This window comes from Pseudophryne corroboree, chromosome 9 (assembly GCF_028390025.1).
Source record: "Pseudophryne corroboree isolate aPseCor3 chromosome 9, aPseCor3.hap2, whole genome shotgun sequence".
In the NCBI taxonomy this organism is placed as follows: domain Eukaryota; kingdom Metazoa; phylum Chordata; class Amphibia; order Anura; family Myobatrachidae; genus Pseudophryne; species Pseudophryne corroboree.
The window spans coordinates 443,170,759-443,187,690 of NC_086452.1; the positions used below are offsets into that span (position 1 = coordinate 443,170,759).

Consider the following 16,932-nt stretch of genomic DNA (forward strand, 5'->3'; position numbering starts at 1 on the left):
CAGCACCTGCATAACTTATAACCGACTAGTGCTTACCAGCCACACAGCTTATGGGTTACAGTACACTTACCGTTCTAGTATTTCTGAGACTTGCCAATGAAAGTGAACTAAGATGAGTTTTGCCACAGAATGAGATACCTAAGGAATAAGCGAGAACACAAACATTACACAACATGTAAAAGTACTGCGCGCTGTGTATTTGGTAACAGACATTACAGGGATAGGATGCAGGCTATTGCAACTCAGCCTGCAGTGCTACTTGGCTTGATCTGCGGAAACAGACCGTTACCTATATTATTAATAGCATTTTATTTATTATTATTTTTTAAATGTAAACAAAACACCATTCAATTATACAGTAACGCTGGAGCAGATGGGTCTTCAACATACGTAAATCTGGGAAACAGGATACACACAGGTCCTGCGGCCGACTAAATTCAATCTGCATTTCACCTGGATTTAATCAGCCACAGAACCTGTGCAAATCTTAGGTGTTCCAGATGGTTCTGGTATGAATGGTCGACCATGTTATGGTCGTCATTAGGTAGACCACTATTGGTCGACATTGACATGGTTGACATGGACACATGGTCGACACATGAAAATGGTCGACACATGAAAGGTCGACACATGAAAAGGTCAACATGAGGTGTTTTTTTTTTTCTTTTTTTGGTGTCGTTTTTTGCGTAAAGTGACTGGGATCCCCAATTAGTGCACCGCGTCCCCTCGCATGGCTCGCCATGCTTCGGGCATGGTGCCTTCGCTCCGCTACCGCTTCGCTCGGCACACTTTACCGTTCCAATCGTAGTCCATGTGGATCGTAAAGTATGGAAAAGTTCCCCAAAAGAAAAAAAAAAAAAAATGAGAATTTACTTACCGATAATTCTATTTCTCGGAGTCCGTAGTGGATGCTGGGGTTCCTGAAAGGACCATGGGGAATAGCGGCTCCGCAGGAGACAGGGCACAAAAGTTAAGCTTTAGGATCAGGTGGTGTGCACTGGCTCCTCCCCCTATGACCCTCCTCCAAGCCTCAGTTAGGATACTGTGCCCGGACGAGCGTACATAATAAGGAAGGATTTTGAATCCCGGGTAAGACTCATACCAGCCACACCAATCACACTGTACAACCTGTGATCTGAACCCAGTTAACAGTATGAGAACAGAGGAGCCTCTGAAAGATGGCTCACTACAACAATAACCCGATTTAGTTAACAATAACTATGTACAAGTATTGCAGATAATCCGCACTTGGGATGGGCGCCCAGCATCCACTACGGACTCCGAGAAATAGAATTATCGGTAAGTAAATTCTTATTTTCTCTATCGTCCTAGTGGATGCTGGGGTTCCTGAAAGGACCATGGGGATTATACCAAAGCTCCCAAACGGGCGGGAGAGTGCGGATGACTCTGCAGCACCGAATGAGAGAACTCCAGGTCCTCCTCAGCCAGGGTATCAAATTTGTAGGATTTTACAAACGTGTTCTCCCCCGACCACGTAGCCGCTCGGCAAAGTTGTAAAGCCGAGACCCCTCGGGCAGCCGCCCAAGATGAGCCCACCTTCCTTGTGGAATGGGCATTTACATATTTTTGGCTGTGGCAAGCCTGCCACAGAATGTGCAAGCTGAATTGTACTACAAATCCAACGAGCAATAGTCTGCTTAGAAGCAGGGGCACCCAGCTTGTTGGGTGCATACAGGATAAACAGCGAGTCAGATTTCCTGACTCCAGCCGACCTGGAAAACTATATTTTCAGGGCCCTGACAACATCCAGCAACTTGGAGTCCTCCAAGTCCCTAGTAGCCGCAGGTACCACAATAAGCTGGTTCAGGTAAAACGCTGACACCACCTTAGGGATAAACTGGGGACGAGTCCGCAGCTTTGCTCTGTCCGAATGGACAATCAGATATGGCTTTGTGAGACAAAGCCGCCAATTTTGACACTCGCCTGGCCGAGGCCAGGACCAACCGCATGTTCACTTTCCATGTGAGATATATCAAATCCACAGATTTGAGTGGTTTAAACCAATGTGATTTTTGGAATCCCCAAAACTACGTTGAGATCCCCCAGTGCCACTGGAAACATCAAAAGGGGTTGTATATGCAGTACTCCCTTGACAAACTTCTGGACTTCAGGAACTGAAGCCAATTCTTTCTGGAAGAAAATCGACAGGCCGAAATTTAAACCTTAATGGACCCCAATTTGAGGCCCATAGACACTCCTGTTTGCAGGAAATATAGGAATTAACCTAGTTGAAATTCTTCCGTGGAGCCTTCCTGGCCTCACACCATGGAACATATTTTCACCTAAAATGTGATAATGTTGTGCGGTCACCTCCTTCCTGGCTCTGACCAGGGTAGGGATGACCTCTTCCGGAATGCCTTTTTCCCTTAGGATCCGGCGTTCACCCGCCCCTGCGTCAACGCAGCTGCGTTAAGTCTTGGAACAGACATGATTCTTGCTGAATCAAGACCCTTCTTATCTCTTGAAGTTCCGGTTACCAAGTCCTTCTTGGCCAAACCGGAGCCACGAGTATAATTCTTACTCCTCTCCTTCCTATAATTCTCAATACCCTGGGTATGAGAGGCAGAGGAGGGAACACATACCCGACTGGTACACCCACGGTGTTACCAGAGCGACCCAGCTATTGCCTGAGGGTCTCTTGACCTGGCGCTTCAGGTGGGACGCCATCTTATGACCACCTTTGGTCTTTCCCACGGTTTACAATCATGTGGAAACTTCCAGATGAAGTTCCCACTTTTCCGAGTGGAATTCATTCCTGCTGAGGAAATTCAGTTTTCCACTCCCGGAATGAACACTGCTGACAGTGTTATCACATGATTTTTTTTTTTGCTCAGCGAAAAGTTCTTGCTGTCATTGCCCTCCTGCTTCTTGTGCCGCCCGTCTGTTTACGTGGGCGACTGCCATGATGATGTCCGACCAGATCAGCACCGACTGACTTTGAAGCAGAGGTCTTCCTAGGCTCAGAGCATTGGAAATTGCTCTTAGCTCCAGTATATTCATGTGGAGAAAAGTCTCCAGACTTGACCACATTCCTTGGAAATTTCTTCCCTGTGTGACAGCTTCCCAGCCTCTCAGGCTGGCATCCGTGGTCACCAGAACACAGTCCTGAATGCTGAATGTGCTGTCCTCTAGAAGATGAGCACTCTGCAGCCCCCACAGAAGAGACACCCTTGTCCTTGGAGACAGGATTATCTGCTGATGCATCTGAAGATGCGATCCGGACCATTCGTCCAGCAAATCCCCCTGAAAATTTTTTGCGTGAGATCTGCCGAATGGAATTGCTTCGTAAGAAGCCACCATTTTTCCCAGGACTCCTGTGCATTGATGCACTGATACTTGGCCTGGTTTTAGGAGGTTTCTGACTAGTTCGGATAGCTCCCTGGCTTTCTCCTCAAGGAGAAACACCTTTTTCTGGACTATGCCCAGAATCATTCCTAGGAACAGCAGACGTATCGTCGGAAAAACGCTGCGATTTTTGGAATATTTAGAATCCACTCGTGCTGTCATAGAACTACTTTAGATAGTGCTATTCCGACCTCCAACTGTTCTCTGGACCTTTCCCTTTTCAGGATATCGTCCAAGTAAGGGATAATTAAGATGCCCTTTTCTTTGAAGAGAATCATCTTTTCGGCCATTACCTTGGTAAAGGCCCGGGGTGCCGTGGATAATTCAACGGCAGCGTCAGAAACTGATATTGACAGTTCTGTACCACGAACCATAGGTACCCTTGTTGAGAAGGGCAAATTTGGACATGGAGGTAATCCTTGATGTCCAGGGACACCATATAGTCCCCTTTTTTCCGGTTCGCTATCACTGTCTGAGTGACTCCATCTTGATTTGAACCTTTGTATGTAAGTGTTCAAAAATTTTAGATTTAGAATATGTCTCACCAAGCCGTCTGGCTTCAGTACCACAATATAGTGTGGAAGACTAATACCCTTTTCCTTGATTGTAGGAGGGGTACTTTGATTATCACCTGCTGGAAATACAGCTTGTGAATTTTTTCCCAATACTGCCTCCCTGTCGGAGGGAGCCTTTGGTAAAGCAGACTTCAGGAACCTGCGAGGAAAAGATGTCTCGAATCTCCAAACTGTACCCCTGGGATAATACTTTGTACGATCTAGGGGTCAACTTGCGAGTGATGCCACTGCACGCTGAGACTCTTGAGACGACCCCCCACCTCACCTGAGTCAGCTTGCACGGCCCCAGCGTCCTGCTGAGGACTTGGCAGACTCGGTGGAGGGCTTCTGTTCCTGGAAAGGGGCTGCCTTCTGCAGTCTACTTCCCTTTCCTCTATGTCTGGGCAGATATGACTGGCCTTTTGCCCGCATGCCCTTATGGGAACGGAAGGATTGAGGCTGAAAAGACAGTGTCTTTTTCTGCTGAGATGTGACTTGGGGTAAAAAGGTTGGATTTCCCAGCTGTTGCCGTGGCCCCCAGGTCCGATGGACCGACCCCAAGTACCTACTCTCCTTTATACGACCATACTTTCATGTGCCGTATGGGATCTGCATCACCTGACCACTGTCGTGTCCATAACATCTTCTGGCAGATATGGACAACGCACTTATCTTGATGCCAGAGTGCAAATATCCCTCCGTGCATCTCGCATATAATATATATATATATATATAGACTGCATCCTATTAAATGCTCTATATCACTAAAATATTTTCAGTCAGGGAATCCGACCAAGCCAACCCAGCACTGCATTTCCAGGCTGAGGCGATCGCTGGTCGCAGTATAACCACCGTATGTGTGTATATACTTTTTAGGATATTACTCCAGCTTCATATCAGCTGGCTCCTTGAGGGCGGCCGTATCTGGAGACGGTAACGCCACATGATAAGCGTGTGAGCGCCTTATCCACCCTAAGGGGTGTTTCCCAACGCGCCCTAACTTCTGGCGGAAAAAGGTATAACGCCAATATTTGCTATCGGGGTAAACCCACGCCTCATCACACACTTCATTTTATTTTATCTGATTCAGGAAAAACTACGGTAGTTTTTTCACTGCCACATAATACCCATCTTTGTGGTACTTGTAGTATCAGAAATATGTAACACCTCCTTCATTGCCCTTAACGTGTGGCCCTAATAAGGAATACGTTTGTTTATTCACCGTCGACACTGGATTCAGTGTCCGTGTCTGTGTCGACCGACTAAGGTAAACGGGCGTTTTAAACCCCTGACGGTGTTTTTGAGACGTCTGGACCGGTACTAATTGTTTGTCGGCCGTCTCATGTCGTCAACCGACCTTGCAGCGTGTTGACATTATCACGTAATTCCCTAAATAAGCCATCCATTCCGGTGTCGACTCCCTAGAGAGTGACATCACCATTACAGGCAATTGCTCCGCCTCCTCACCAACATCGTCCTCATACATGTCGACACACACGTACCGACACACAGCACACACACAGGGAATGCTCTGATAGAGGACAGGACCCACTAGCCCTTTGGAGAGACAGAGGGAGAGTTTGCCAGCACACACCAAAAACGCTATAATTATATAGGGACAACCTTATATAAGTGTTTTCCCTTATAGCATCTTTATATATATGTCTAACGCCAAATTAGTGCCCCCCCTCTCTGTTTTAACCCTGTTTCTGTAGTGCAGTGCAGGGGAGAGCCTGGGAGCCTTCCCTCCAGGCTTTCTGTGAGGGAAAATGGCGCTGTGTGCTGAGGAGATAGGCCCCGCCCCCTTTTCGGCGGGCTCGTCTCCCGCTCTTCAACGGATTCTGGCAGGGGTTAAATATCTCCATATAGCCCCCGGAGGCTATATGTGAGGTATTTTTAGCCAAAAAAGGTTTTCATTTGCCTCCCAGGGCGCCCCCCTTCCAGCGCCCTGCACCCTCAGTGACTGCCGTGTGAAGTGTGCTGAGAGGAAAATGGCGCACAGCTGCAGTGCTGTGCGCTACCTTAAGAAGACTGAAGAGTCTTCTGCCGCCGATTTCTGGACCTCTTCTCTTTTCGGCATCTGCAAGGGGGCCGGCGGCGCGGCTCCGGTGACCCATCCAGGCTGTACCTGTGATCGTCCCTCTGGAGCTAATGTCCAGTAGCCTAAGAAGCCAATCCATCCTGCACGCAGGTGAGTTCACTTCTTCTCCCCTAAGTCCCTCGATGCAGTGATCCTGTTGCCAGCAGGACTCACTGTAAAATAAAAAACCTAAAACTAAACTTTTCTAAGCAGCTCTTTAGGAGAGCCACCTAGATTGCACCCTTCTCGGCCGGGCACAAAAACCTAACTGAGGCTTGGAGGAGGGTCATAGGGGGAGGAGCCAGTGCACACCACCTGATCCTAAAGCTTAACTTTTGTGCCCTGTCTCCTGCGGAGCCGCTATTCCCCATGGTCCTTTCAGGAACCCCAGCATCCACTAGGACGATAGAGAAAAGAAAAAAAACCTCATGTCGACCTTTTCATATGTCGACCGTTCATGTGTCGACCATTTCCACGTGTCCACCATGTGTCCATGTCGACCATGTCAATGTCGACCAATAGTGGTCGACCTAATGACTGTCGACCATAACATGGTCGACCATGTGAACGGATACCGTTCCAGATAGAAGGGGTATTACGGCGAGCCTAGCTACAGATCGTATTTATACATCTTAAAGCACATCGGTCACCTATGCACAGGTAGACATAAGAATAAGGGCTGAACCAATGTATGGCCTACCCAGCCCCTAGGAACATGGACATCACCAAGGTATGAGGTCTGCTTTTATGCCCCCAAAAAGTGCAAAACAATATAACACAGTAGCCGGGCGGGGGGTAGTAACGGAGGCTGCCCCTCCACCAACAGCAATACAACATGGAGGCCGCAGTAACGCGACAGCTGTGCTTCCGGCCTGTTCTTCATACCGGTATGTATTTACATCAGATGTTCCATACAACATGGCCCTGTCTGACGTTCCCCTATACGGTGCCGGTTTATGACACTGCTGTATGCGTTTCTGGTTCTATATAAAAGAGCAGCACTGCTGGAAGGGCTGGGTGCACGTATAATACTGACTTACTGCCAGTCACTGTATCCGGGACACATACTGATCTAGAACAGAGCAATAAGAAACATTAGAACTATTTTTATATGTTTCTCACTAAAAAGCACATTGAATTAGAATGAAGTGGGTATGAGGGGCTTGCGGCCTGCACAGGGCTCATTGTTTCCTTTGTGCTCCTTACGACATTTGTTCTCTGCAGCGTCCCCGGCCTATAATTAGTTATCTGTCGTAACGCTCAGATCGAACAGAATCATACGGCTATATATCTGCAGAGTAGGATTTCCTTCTCCGATTACTGCCGCTCTGGTGCAGATTGTGCAATCGTGTTTGCATTATTCAGGGAAGATTACATTATTAATATTTCTGCTCATATACAAAGCAAAGGCAAGAAACAGGACACCAATTTATATAGTGGCAGCCCTTCATAGGTCGGTCTACTGCAATCTCCCAATCTCTGGTCTTTAGCTCTCCCATCCATCACTCCGATTCAACTTCTCCTTCTCCTATAGGATACAGTTTACACTCCACAGCCACCTACATCACCAACCTCATCTCAGTCCACACTCCAACCTCTTATTATCACCTTGCCTCCACATACATTACCTCCAACCTCATCTCAGTCCACACTCCTCCAACCTAATTATCACCTGGCCTCCACACAGATTACCTCCAACCTCATCTCAGTCCACACTCCTACCTCTAATTATCACCTTGCCTCCACACAGATTACCTCCTACCTCTTCTTTACCTCCTACCTCATCTCAGTCCACACTCCTCCAGCCTGTAATTATCACCTGGCCTCCACACAGATTACCTCCAACCTCATCTCAGTCCACACTCCTCCAGCCTGTAATTATCACCTGGCCTCCACACAGATTACCTCCAACCTCATCTCAGTCCACACTCCTCCAGCCTGTAATTATCACCTGGCCTCCACACAGATTACCTCCAACCTCATCTCAGTCCACACTCCTCCAGCCTGTAATTAGCACCTGGCCTCCACACAGATTACCTCCAACCTCATCTCAGTCCACACTCCTCCAACCTCTTATTATCACCTTGCCTCCACACAGATTACCTCCAACCTCATCTCAGTCCACACTCCTACCTCTAATTATCACCTTGCCTCCACACAGATTACCTCCTCCCTCTCCTTTATCTCCAACCACATCTCAGTCCATATTTCCTCTCATCCACTCGATTCTTCCTCACCTGGCCTCCGCACTAACAGCCTAATTCATATTTATATGCATTGCTGATGTTCACGCAACGAAGCGATTATTGCTAGACTACCGCATGCACTGCGATCACACTGCGCACGTGCCAAAGTACCTTTGCGATGATGCTCGCAGTCAGAATTAAAATGCAGAGTGATTGACAGGAAGGGACTGATTGGGGGAGGTAACATGAGAGTGGCGTGTTTCTGCCTTCAGCTGCGATCATGTATGTAGAGAAACATGGCATCCCTATTGCCATGGCAAATCTGTCACCCGGGGAATTGTTTTCTGGTTTGGGTCACTGCTGCGTATGTGTACACCGTTGTCGAGGACCGTGCGATGGCTCATGTGGGTGCCGCTAATCTTTTCTTGCCGGCCGCTTCCCTTGTGTTGGTAAGCAGGTCCATAGCCTGAAATCTCGCAGCTGCTTAGGCATGTGCGTACAATCAGGCCTTAATTTACCCCTTCTCATTCCAAGACTTGTTCTGTGCTGCTCCTCTCTCCTATGGAACTCACGCCCTGCTCTATCAGACAATTTATCAGCCTGTTAACTCCCATCTCTCTGTCCTACCTGCTCATCTCACCTTATACCCGTCCTCTTCCCCTCGAGTCCCACGGTTAATAACCGTTACTCACTTTGGGGTCAATTCTATTCGGCAACTTAAGAATAGCGCCGGGAATTAGCTCCCAACGCTATTTAAATTCAGCTGCTAGTGACCCGCAATTGTCGGGAATTCTTCTCTCATCCCCGGGGGATGAGAGAAGAAACCCGACAAAAGTGCTGCCTCGCGGCCGGCGCGAGGTTAATTCTGTCGAGAATCAGCCTCGCGCCGGGGAGTTAAGTCGGAGAATGCCCGTTCTCCCGACAATTCAACCTGTTTAGTCGGCGAGAACAGGACATCGCCGACTTAACTGGAGCTGAATTGAATAGCGTCGGGAGCTAATTCCCGGCGCTATTCTTAAGTTGCCGAATAGAATTGACCCATTAGGGGCCTTCGCATCAAGCTGAATGGGCCATTACTTAAATGGAAACACAAGTCTCCGCATGTTTTAAATAATGGGACCATTCACCATCAGTGTCCCAATGGGGCAGGCAGATAGTCCTCAACCTCCGAAAACCCAATATTTTCAGAGTTTGATTGCAGGAACTGACGGCACCTTCAGAGGACATTCCTTCCTGAAGGCTTGCTCCTTCCAACTGTAAGGAGTTCCGGAGAGCAAAGACGTATCCCTCCGCCACCCCGGTTGTGCAGGTGCGTGAGCACGGGTCACATTTTGGCGCTTACACTGCGGTCTGAAAACTTTTGCAGCTACAGTGTTAGGGATCACCTGGCAGATGCTGTTTGGAGCAGTCTGAGTAATCCTGAATTTCTCCAGAACTTTAGTTTCCACCGTGAGGAGCTGGATACCCAATTAAATACAAGTCAATAATATAAACAAAAATATAATACTCATCGTTGTCTATGCCATATTAACAATGCCTGGTGCTGGGCCTTAGGTGAGAAAGTCCAGCTAAGGGGTACACATTTACACCTGAATATACATTGCTGTGCAACAGAGGTGCAAAGGAATATGCAGGGAAAACACAGCCGACATTTACCCGTAGCGCACAAATAGTGAGCTAGGTTCTAAGGCCGTTTGCACAGTTCGAGTTTGCTCCCCTGCAACGCAGCAGGCTATTCCTAGGTGCAATGACAATTTCTAGCTGGACTTACTCATAGATCATTCCCCTACCACCAAGTGCAAGCGCACAGCATAGCAGGACTCCCTATTTCTTCCCAGATAACTCAGGGTTGCAAATAAGTACAACAAGCATCTGCGGCAATATGCAATCATGGCTCAGATACAGGATGTCAGTGTTACTATGACACAAGCGGGGACCAAGATCTTCCTATCAGTAGTACAAGGGTCCTAGGACTAGACAAAGACCAATTAGCAAGACAGATCCACACTACATGCAGAGACTGCCTTATCAGCGATCAGCCTTCACATTATCACAACTACATTAAGCACAGCACGGAACGTTTATATCTGATGCAGTCATGAGAGGTCATGCTCAGTCACAACACGGTCATACAGCAAAGCAATCGCCTGCGGTACATTATCATATACTAAGCAGGCAAAAATAAACATTTCATGGAAGAACCCGCGTGATTTTACCATGTATCAAAGTACAAACAGCACATCTGGCCCACCTAGGCCTATTGGGGCTTTTAGAAAGACTTTACTAGAAATATATTTTCATTCTTTCAAGCGCCAACCCTAACAGCGAGAGAGCAATGCATACAATCTTATCTTCGCAGTGGGAAGCCACAGATAGAAGCGTCTGGCCGCACTGGTATAATTCAGCCTTTAGACCGCGATATCAGCTCTCTCTAGGTCTAGGAGTTAGTAAGTACAATGCACTGTTACTGGGCGATCCAATTAGCCAGCTCACGCTATATAAGTGCACACATTTGCCACACTTGCAACAGCCCAGAGACCGCACGCGTGTGTGCGTAGCCCCGGTATCCGGACTCTCGGTCGACACCCATTAGGCCCTGCCACAGCTATTAGGTCATGCTAAAACTGCGACAGGACATGCTGGTATTTGCAGTTCCACTGCATCTGGTGTGCCACACATTCTAGTAGGACAGGAGATACAGAAATTGCAGTCACTAGATGGGAGCCTCTTCCTGCATTTAGGGTTTACATCATCATCACCAGGGGGCAGTGTAACAATGTTGTGTGTGCCCACTCCCAGATAGGATCCTAAAGATTATTTCATCACACAGTTATAGTTAGTGCCAAACCGTCTTCATTCTAATGGGAATCTACAAGACCACTGTCCCATGGTGTACAATGGATTTCAGCTATATACAGGTGTATAGGAGAGTGAAGGACATTTATAAAGACTTTGCTTTTCTAGTTCCCAGGAAACTACACTCTAGCCATGATAACCGAGCGGAACCCCAGAGCCCGCACTTCTACACAACTGCACCTGGGCACTATTATAATAGTGTGTAGCATGTCTACACAACCACACCTGTGCACTACTGTACCACTGTGTAGCACTTCTACACAACTGCACCTGGGCACTATTATAATAGTGTGTAGCATTTCTACACAACCACACCTGTGCACTACTGTACCACTGTGTAGAACTTCTACACAACCACACCTGGGCACTATTGTACCACTTCTATATAACCACACCTGGGCACTATTGTACCACTTCTATACAACCACACCTGGGCACTATTGTACCACTGTGTTGCATTTCTGCACAACCACACCTGGACACTACTGCACAAACGTGGATTTGTGCTGATGGGAAGCGTCACTGGATTACCATCTCTTACAGCTTTGCGTTAGGGATTTCTTCGCTAGATATCAGACTTGCTTTAGCGTCATCTCCAAGGGCTAATCACAAATGCAGGACACAAGACCCAGGTACGAAACAGGAGAATGTCGGTAAAAGCCAAATTGCGTCCTGTTAACACAAGAACACGAGAGACAGGCTCTCCGCAAGTCTGTTCACGTCCAGAGGACTCGCCCCTCTAACACACAATCGCCCTTAAGTTCATTTTGGTTACCTTTAGCATTTGGGATAAAATCTACCCTGCACTATGCACCCCCATTATTTTTACCATTAATTTCCATCAGTACCAAACAGACACATAATAGGGAAAATAAGATTTTACTTACCGATAAATCTATTTCTCATAGTCCGTAGTGGATGCTGGGACTCCGTAAGGACCATGGGGAATAGCGGCTCCGCAGGAGACAGGGCACAAGAATAAAAGCTTTAGGATCAGGTGGTGTGCACTGGCTCCTCCCCCTATGACCCTCCTCCAAGCCTCAGTTAGGATACTGTGCCCGGACGAGCGTACATAATAAGGAAGGATATTGAATCCCGGGTAAGACTCATACCAGCCACACCAATCACACCGTACAACTCGTGATCTGAACCCAGTTAACAGTATGATAACAACGAAGGAGCCTCTGAAAAGATGGCTCACAACAACAATAACCCGATTTTGTTAACAATAACTATGTACAAGTATTGCAGACAATCCGCACTTGGGATGGGCGCCCAGCATCCACTACGGACTATGAGAAATAGATTTATCGGTAAGTAAAATCTTATTTTCTCTGACGTCCTAGTGGATGCTGGGACTCCGTAAGGACCATGGGGATTATACCAAAGCTCCCAAACGGGCGGGAGAGTGCGGATGACTCTGCAGCACCGAATGAGAGAACTCCAGGTCCTCCTCAGCCAGGGTATCAAATTTGTAGAATTTAGCAAACGTGTTTGCCCCTGACCAAGTAGCTGCTCGGCAAAGTTGTAAAGCCGAGACCCCTCGGGCAGCCGCCCAAGATGAGCCCACTTTCCTTGTGGAATGGGCTTTTACCGATTTAGGCTGTGGCAGGCCTGCCACAGAATGTGCAAGTTGAATTGTACTACAAATCCAACGAGCAATAGTCTGCTTAGAAGCAGGAGCACCCAGCTTGTTGGGTGCATACAGGATAAACAGCGAGTCAGACTTTCTGACTCCAGCCGTCCTGGAAACATATATTTTCAGGGCCCTGACAACGTCAAGTAACTTGGAGTCCTCCAAGTCCCTAGTAGCCGCAGGCACCACAATAGGTTGGTTCATGTGAAAAGCAGAAACCACCTTAGGGAGAAATTGAGGACGAGTCCTCAATTCTGCCCTGTCAGAATGAAAAATTAAGTAAGGGCTTTTATATGATAAAGCCGCCAATTCTGACACACGCCTGGCTGAAGCCAGGGCTAACAGCATCGTCACCTTCCATGTGAGATATTTTAAGTCCACAGTGGTGAGTGGTTCAAACCAATGTGACTTAAGGAACCTCAAAACAACATTGAGATCCCAAGGTGCCACTGGAGGCACAAAAGGAGGTTGTATATGCAGTACCCCTTTTACAAATGTCTGAACTTCAGGTACTGAAGCCAGTTCTTTCTAGAAAATCGACAGGGCCGAAATTTGAACCTTAATGGACCCTAATTTTAGGCCCATAGACAGTCCTGTTTGCAGGAAATGGAGGAAACGACCCAGTTGAAATTCCTCCGTAGGGGCCTTCTTGGCCTCACACCACGCAACATATTTTCGCCAAATGCGGTGATAATGTTTTGCGGTTACATCCTTCCTGGCTTTGACCAGGGTAGGGATGACTTCATCTGGAATGCCTTTTTCCTTCAGGATCCGGCGTTCAACCGCCATGCCGTCAAACGCAGCCGCGGTAAGTCTTGGAACAGACAAGGCCCCTGCTGGAGCAGGTCCTTTCTTAGAGGTAGAGGCCACGGGTCTTCCGTGAGCATCTCCTGAAGTTCCGGGTACCAAGTCCTTCTTGGCCAATCCGGAACCACGAGTATCGTTCTTACTCCTCTCCTTCTTATGATTCTCAGTACTTTTGGTATGAGAGGCAGAGGAGGGAACACATACACTGACTGGTACACCCACGGTGTCACCAGAGCGTCCACCGCTATTGCCTGAGGGTCCCTTGACCTGGCGCAATATCTGTCTAATTTTTTGTTTAGACGTGACGCCATCATGTCCACCTTTGGTTTTTCCCAACGGTTTACAATCAGGTGGAAGACTTCTGGGTGAAGTCCCCACTCTCCCGGGTGAAGGTCGTGTCTGCTGAGGAAGTCTGCTTCCCAGTTGTCCACTCCCGGAATGAACACTGCTGACAGAGCTATCACATGATTTTCCGCCCAGCGAAGAATCCTTGCAGCCTCTGCCATAGCCCTCCTGCTTCTCGTGCCGCCCTGTCTGTTTACGTGGGCGACTGACGTGATGTTGTCCGATTGGATCAATACCGCCTGACGCTGAAGCAGGGGTTTCGCTTGACTTAGGGCATTGTAAATGGCCCGTAGTTCCAGAATGTTTATATGAAGAGATGTTTCCATGCTTGACCACAAGCCCTGGAAGTTTTTTCCCTGTGTGACTGCTCCCCAGCCTCTCAGGCTTGCATCCGTGGTCACCAGGATCCAATCCTGAATGCCGAATCTGCGGCCCTCTAGAAGATGAGCACTCTGCAACCACCACAGGAGAGACACCCTTGTCTTTGGTGACAGGGTTATCCGCTGCTGCATCTGAAGATGCGAACCGGACCATTTGTCCAGTAGATCCCACTGAAACGTTCTTGCATGGAATCTTCCGAATGGAATTGCTTCGTAAGAAGCCACCATTTTTCCCAGGACCCTCATGCACTGATGCACCGACACCTGGGCTGGTTTTAGGAGGTTCCTGACTAGCTCGGATAACTCCTTGGCCTTCTCCTCCGGGAGAAAAACCTTCTTCTGGACTGTGTCCAGAATCATTCCTAGGAACAGAAGACGTGTCGTTGGAATCAGCTGCGATTTTGGAATATTTAGGATCCACCCGTGCTGACGTAACACTATCTGAGATAGTGCTACTCCGACTTCTAACCGTTCCCTGGACCTTGCCCTTATCAGGAGATCGTCCAAGTAAGGGATAATTAATACGCCTTTTCTTCGAAGAAGAATCATCATTTCGGCCATTACCTTGGTAAAGACCCGAGGTGCCGTGGACAACCCAAACGGCAGCGTCTGAAACTGATAATGACAGTCTTGTACTACAAACCTGAGATACCCTTGGTGAGAAGGGTAGATTGGGACGTGGAGATAAGCATCTTTGATGTCCAGAGACACCATATAGTCCCCTTCTTCCAGGTTCGCTATCACCGCTCTGAGTGATTCCATCTTGAATTTGAACCTTTTTATGTAAGTGTTCAAGGATTTCAGATTTAAAATTGGTCTCACCGAGCCGTCCGGTTTCGGTACCACAAACAGCGTGGAATAATAACCCTTTCCTTGTTGTAGGAGGGGTACCTTGATTATCACCTGCTGGGAATACAGCTTGTGAATGGCTTCCAGAACTGCCTCCCTGTCGGAGGGAGACTTTGGCAGAGCAGACTTCAGGAACCGGCGAGGGGGAAACGCCCTTGAATTCCAGTTTGTACCCCTGCGATACTACCTGTAGAATCCAGGGATCCACTTGCGAGTGAGCCCACTGCGCGTTGAAATTCTTGAGACGGGCCCCCACCAAGCCTGAGTCCGCTTGTAAAGCCCCAGCGTCATGCTGAAGACTTGGCAGAAGCAGGGGAAGGCTTCTGATCCTGGGAAGCGGCTGCATGGTGCAGTCTTTTTCCCCTTCCTCTGCCCCGGGGCAGAAAGGAATGGCCTTTTGCTCGCTTGTATTTATGGGAACGAAAGGACTGAGTTTGAAAAGACGGTGACTTTTTCTGTTGATGTGAAGTGACCTGGGGTAAGAAGGTGGACTTTCCAGCCGTTGCCGTGGCCACCAGGTCCGAAAGACCAGCCCCAAATAACTCCTCCCCTTTATACGGCAATACTTCCATATGTCGTTTGGAATCCGCAACCCCTGACCACTGACGCGTCCATAACGTTCTTCTGGCAGAGATGGACATAGCACTTACTCTTGATGCCAGGGTGCAAATATCCCTCTGTGCATCACGCATATATAGTAATGCATCCTTCAAATGCTCTATAGTTAACAATATATTGTCCCTATCCAGGGTATCAATATTTTCAGTCAGGGAATCCGACCACGCGACTCCAGCACTGCACATCCAGGCTGAAGCGATTGCTGGTCGCAGTATAACACCAGTATGTGTATATACTTTTTAGAATATTTTCCAGCCTTCTATCAGCTGGTTCTTTGAGGGTGGCCGTATCAGGAGACGGTAACGCTACTTGTTTTGATAAACGTGTGAGCGCCTTATCTACCCTAGGGGGTGTTTCCCAACGTGTCCTAACCTCTGATGGGAAAGGGTATAGTGCCAATAATTTATTAGAAATTAGCAATTTTTTGTCGGGAGAAACCCACGCTTTATCACACACCTCATTCAATTCATCTGACTCAGGAAAAACTATTGGTAGTTTTTTCACCCCCCACATAATACCCTTCTTAGTGGTATTTGTAGTGTCAGAAATGTGCAATGCTTCCTTCATTGCCGTGATCATGTAACGTGTGGCCCTACTGGACATTACGTTCGACTCATCACCGTCGACACTAGACTCCGTATCTGTGTCTGGGTCTGTCGACCCACTGAGGTAACGGGCGTTTTAGGGCCCCTGACGGTGTCTGAGACGCCTGGACAGGCACTAATTGATTTGCCGGCTGTCTCATGTCGTCAACAGTTTTTTGCAAAGTGTTGACATTATCACTTAATTGTTTGAACACGATCATCCAGTCAGGTGTCGACTCCCTAGGGGGTGACATCACTAACGCAGGCAATTGCTCCGCCTCCACATCATTCTCCTCCTCATACATGTCGACACACACGTACCGACACACAGCACACACACCGGGAATGCTCTGATAGAGGACAGGACCCCACGAGCCCTTTGGAGAGACAGAGGGAGAGTCTGCCAGCACACACCCAGCGCTATATATATATACAGGGATAACCTTATATAAGTGTTATTCCCTTATAACTGCTGCTAATATTGTCATTTGCTGCCAATAGTGCCCCCCCTTCTCTTTTTTACCCTGATTCTGAAGCAGGACTGCAGGGGAGAGTCAGGGAGCCGTCCTTCCAGCGGAACTGTGAAGGAAAATGGCGCTTGTGTGCTGAGGAGATAGGCCCCGCCCCTTCACGACGTCCTTATCTCCCGCTTTTTTGTGTAAAAATGGCAG

The 16,932-nt window shown here is 48.1% G+C and overlaps 1 protein-coding gene across 3 annotated transcripts in view; it reads right to left on the reverse strand.

Moving 5' to 3' along the window:
- Nucleotides 1-16,932, reverse strand: part of ARIH2 (ariadne RBR E3 ubiquitin protein ligase 2) — a 92,801-nt gene that overhangs the window by 36,462 nt on the left and 39,407 nt on the right. For all 3 annotated transcript variants that reach the window (XM_063941136.1, XM_063941138.1, XM_063941137.1), the window contains exon 3: nt 71-138. In XM_063941136.1, coding sequence (XP_063797206.1) covers nt 71-138 — 68 coding nt within the window. The remainder of the gene's footprint in view (nt 1-70; nt 139-16,932) is intronic.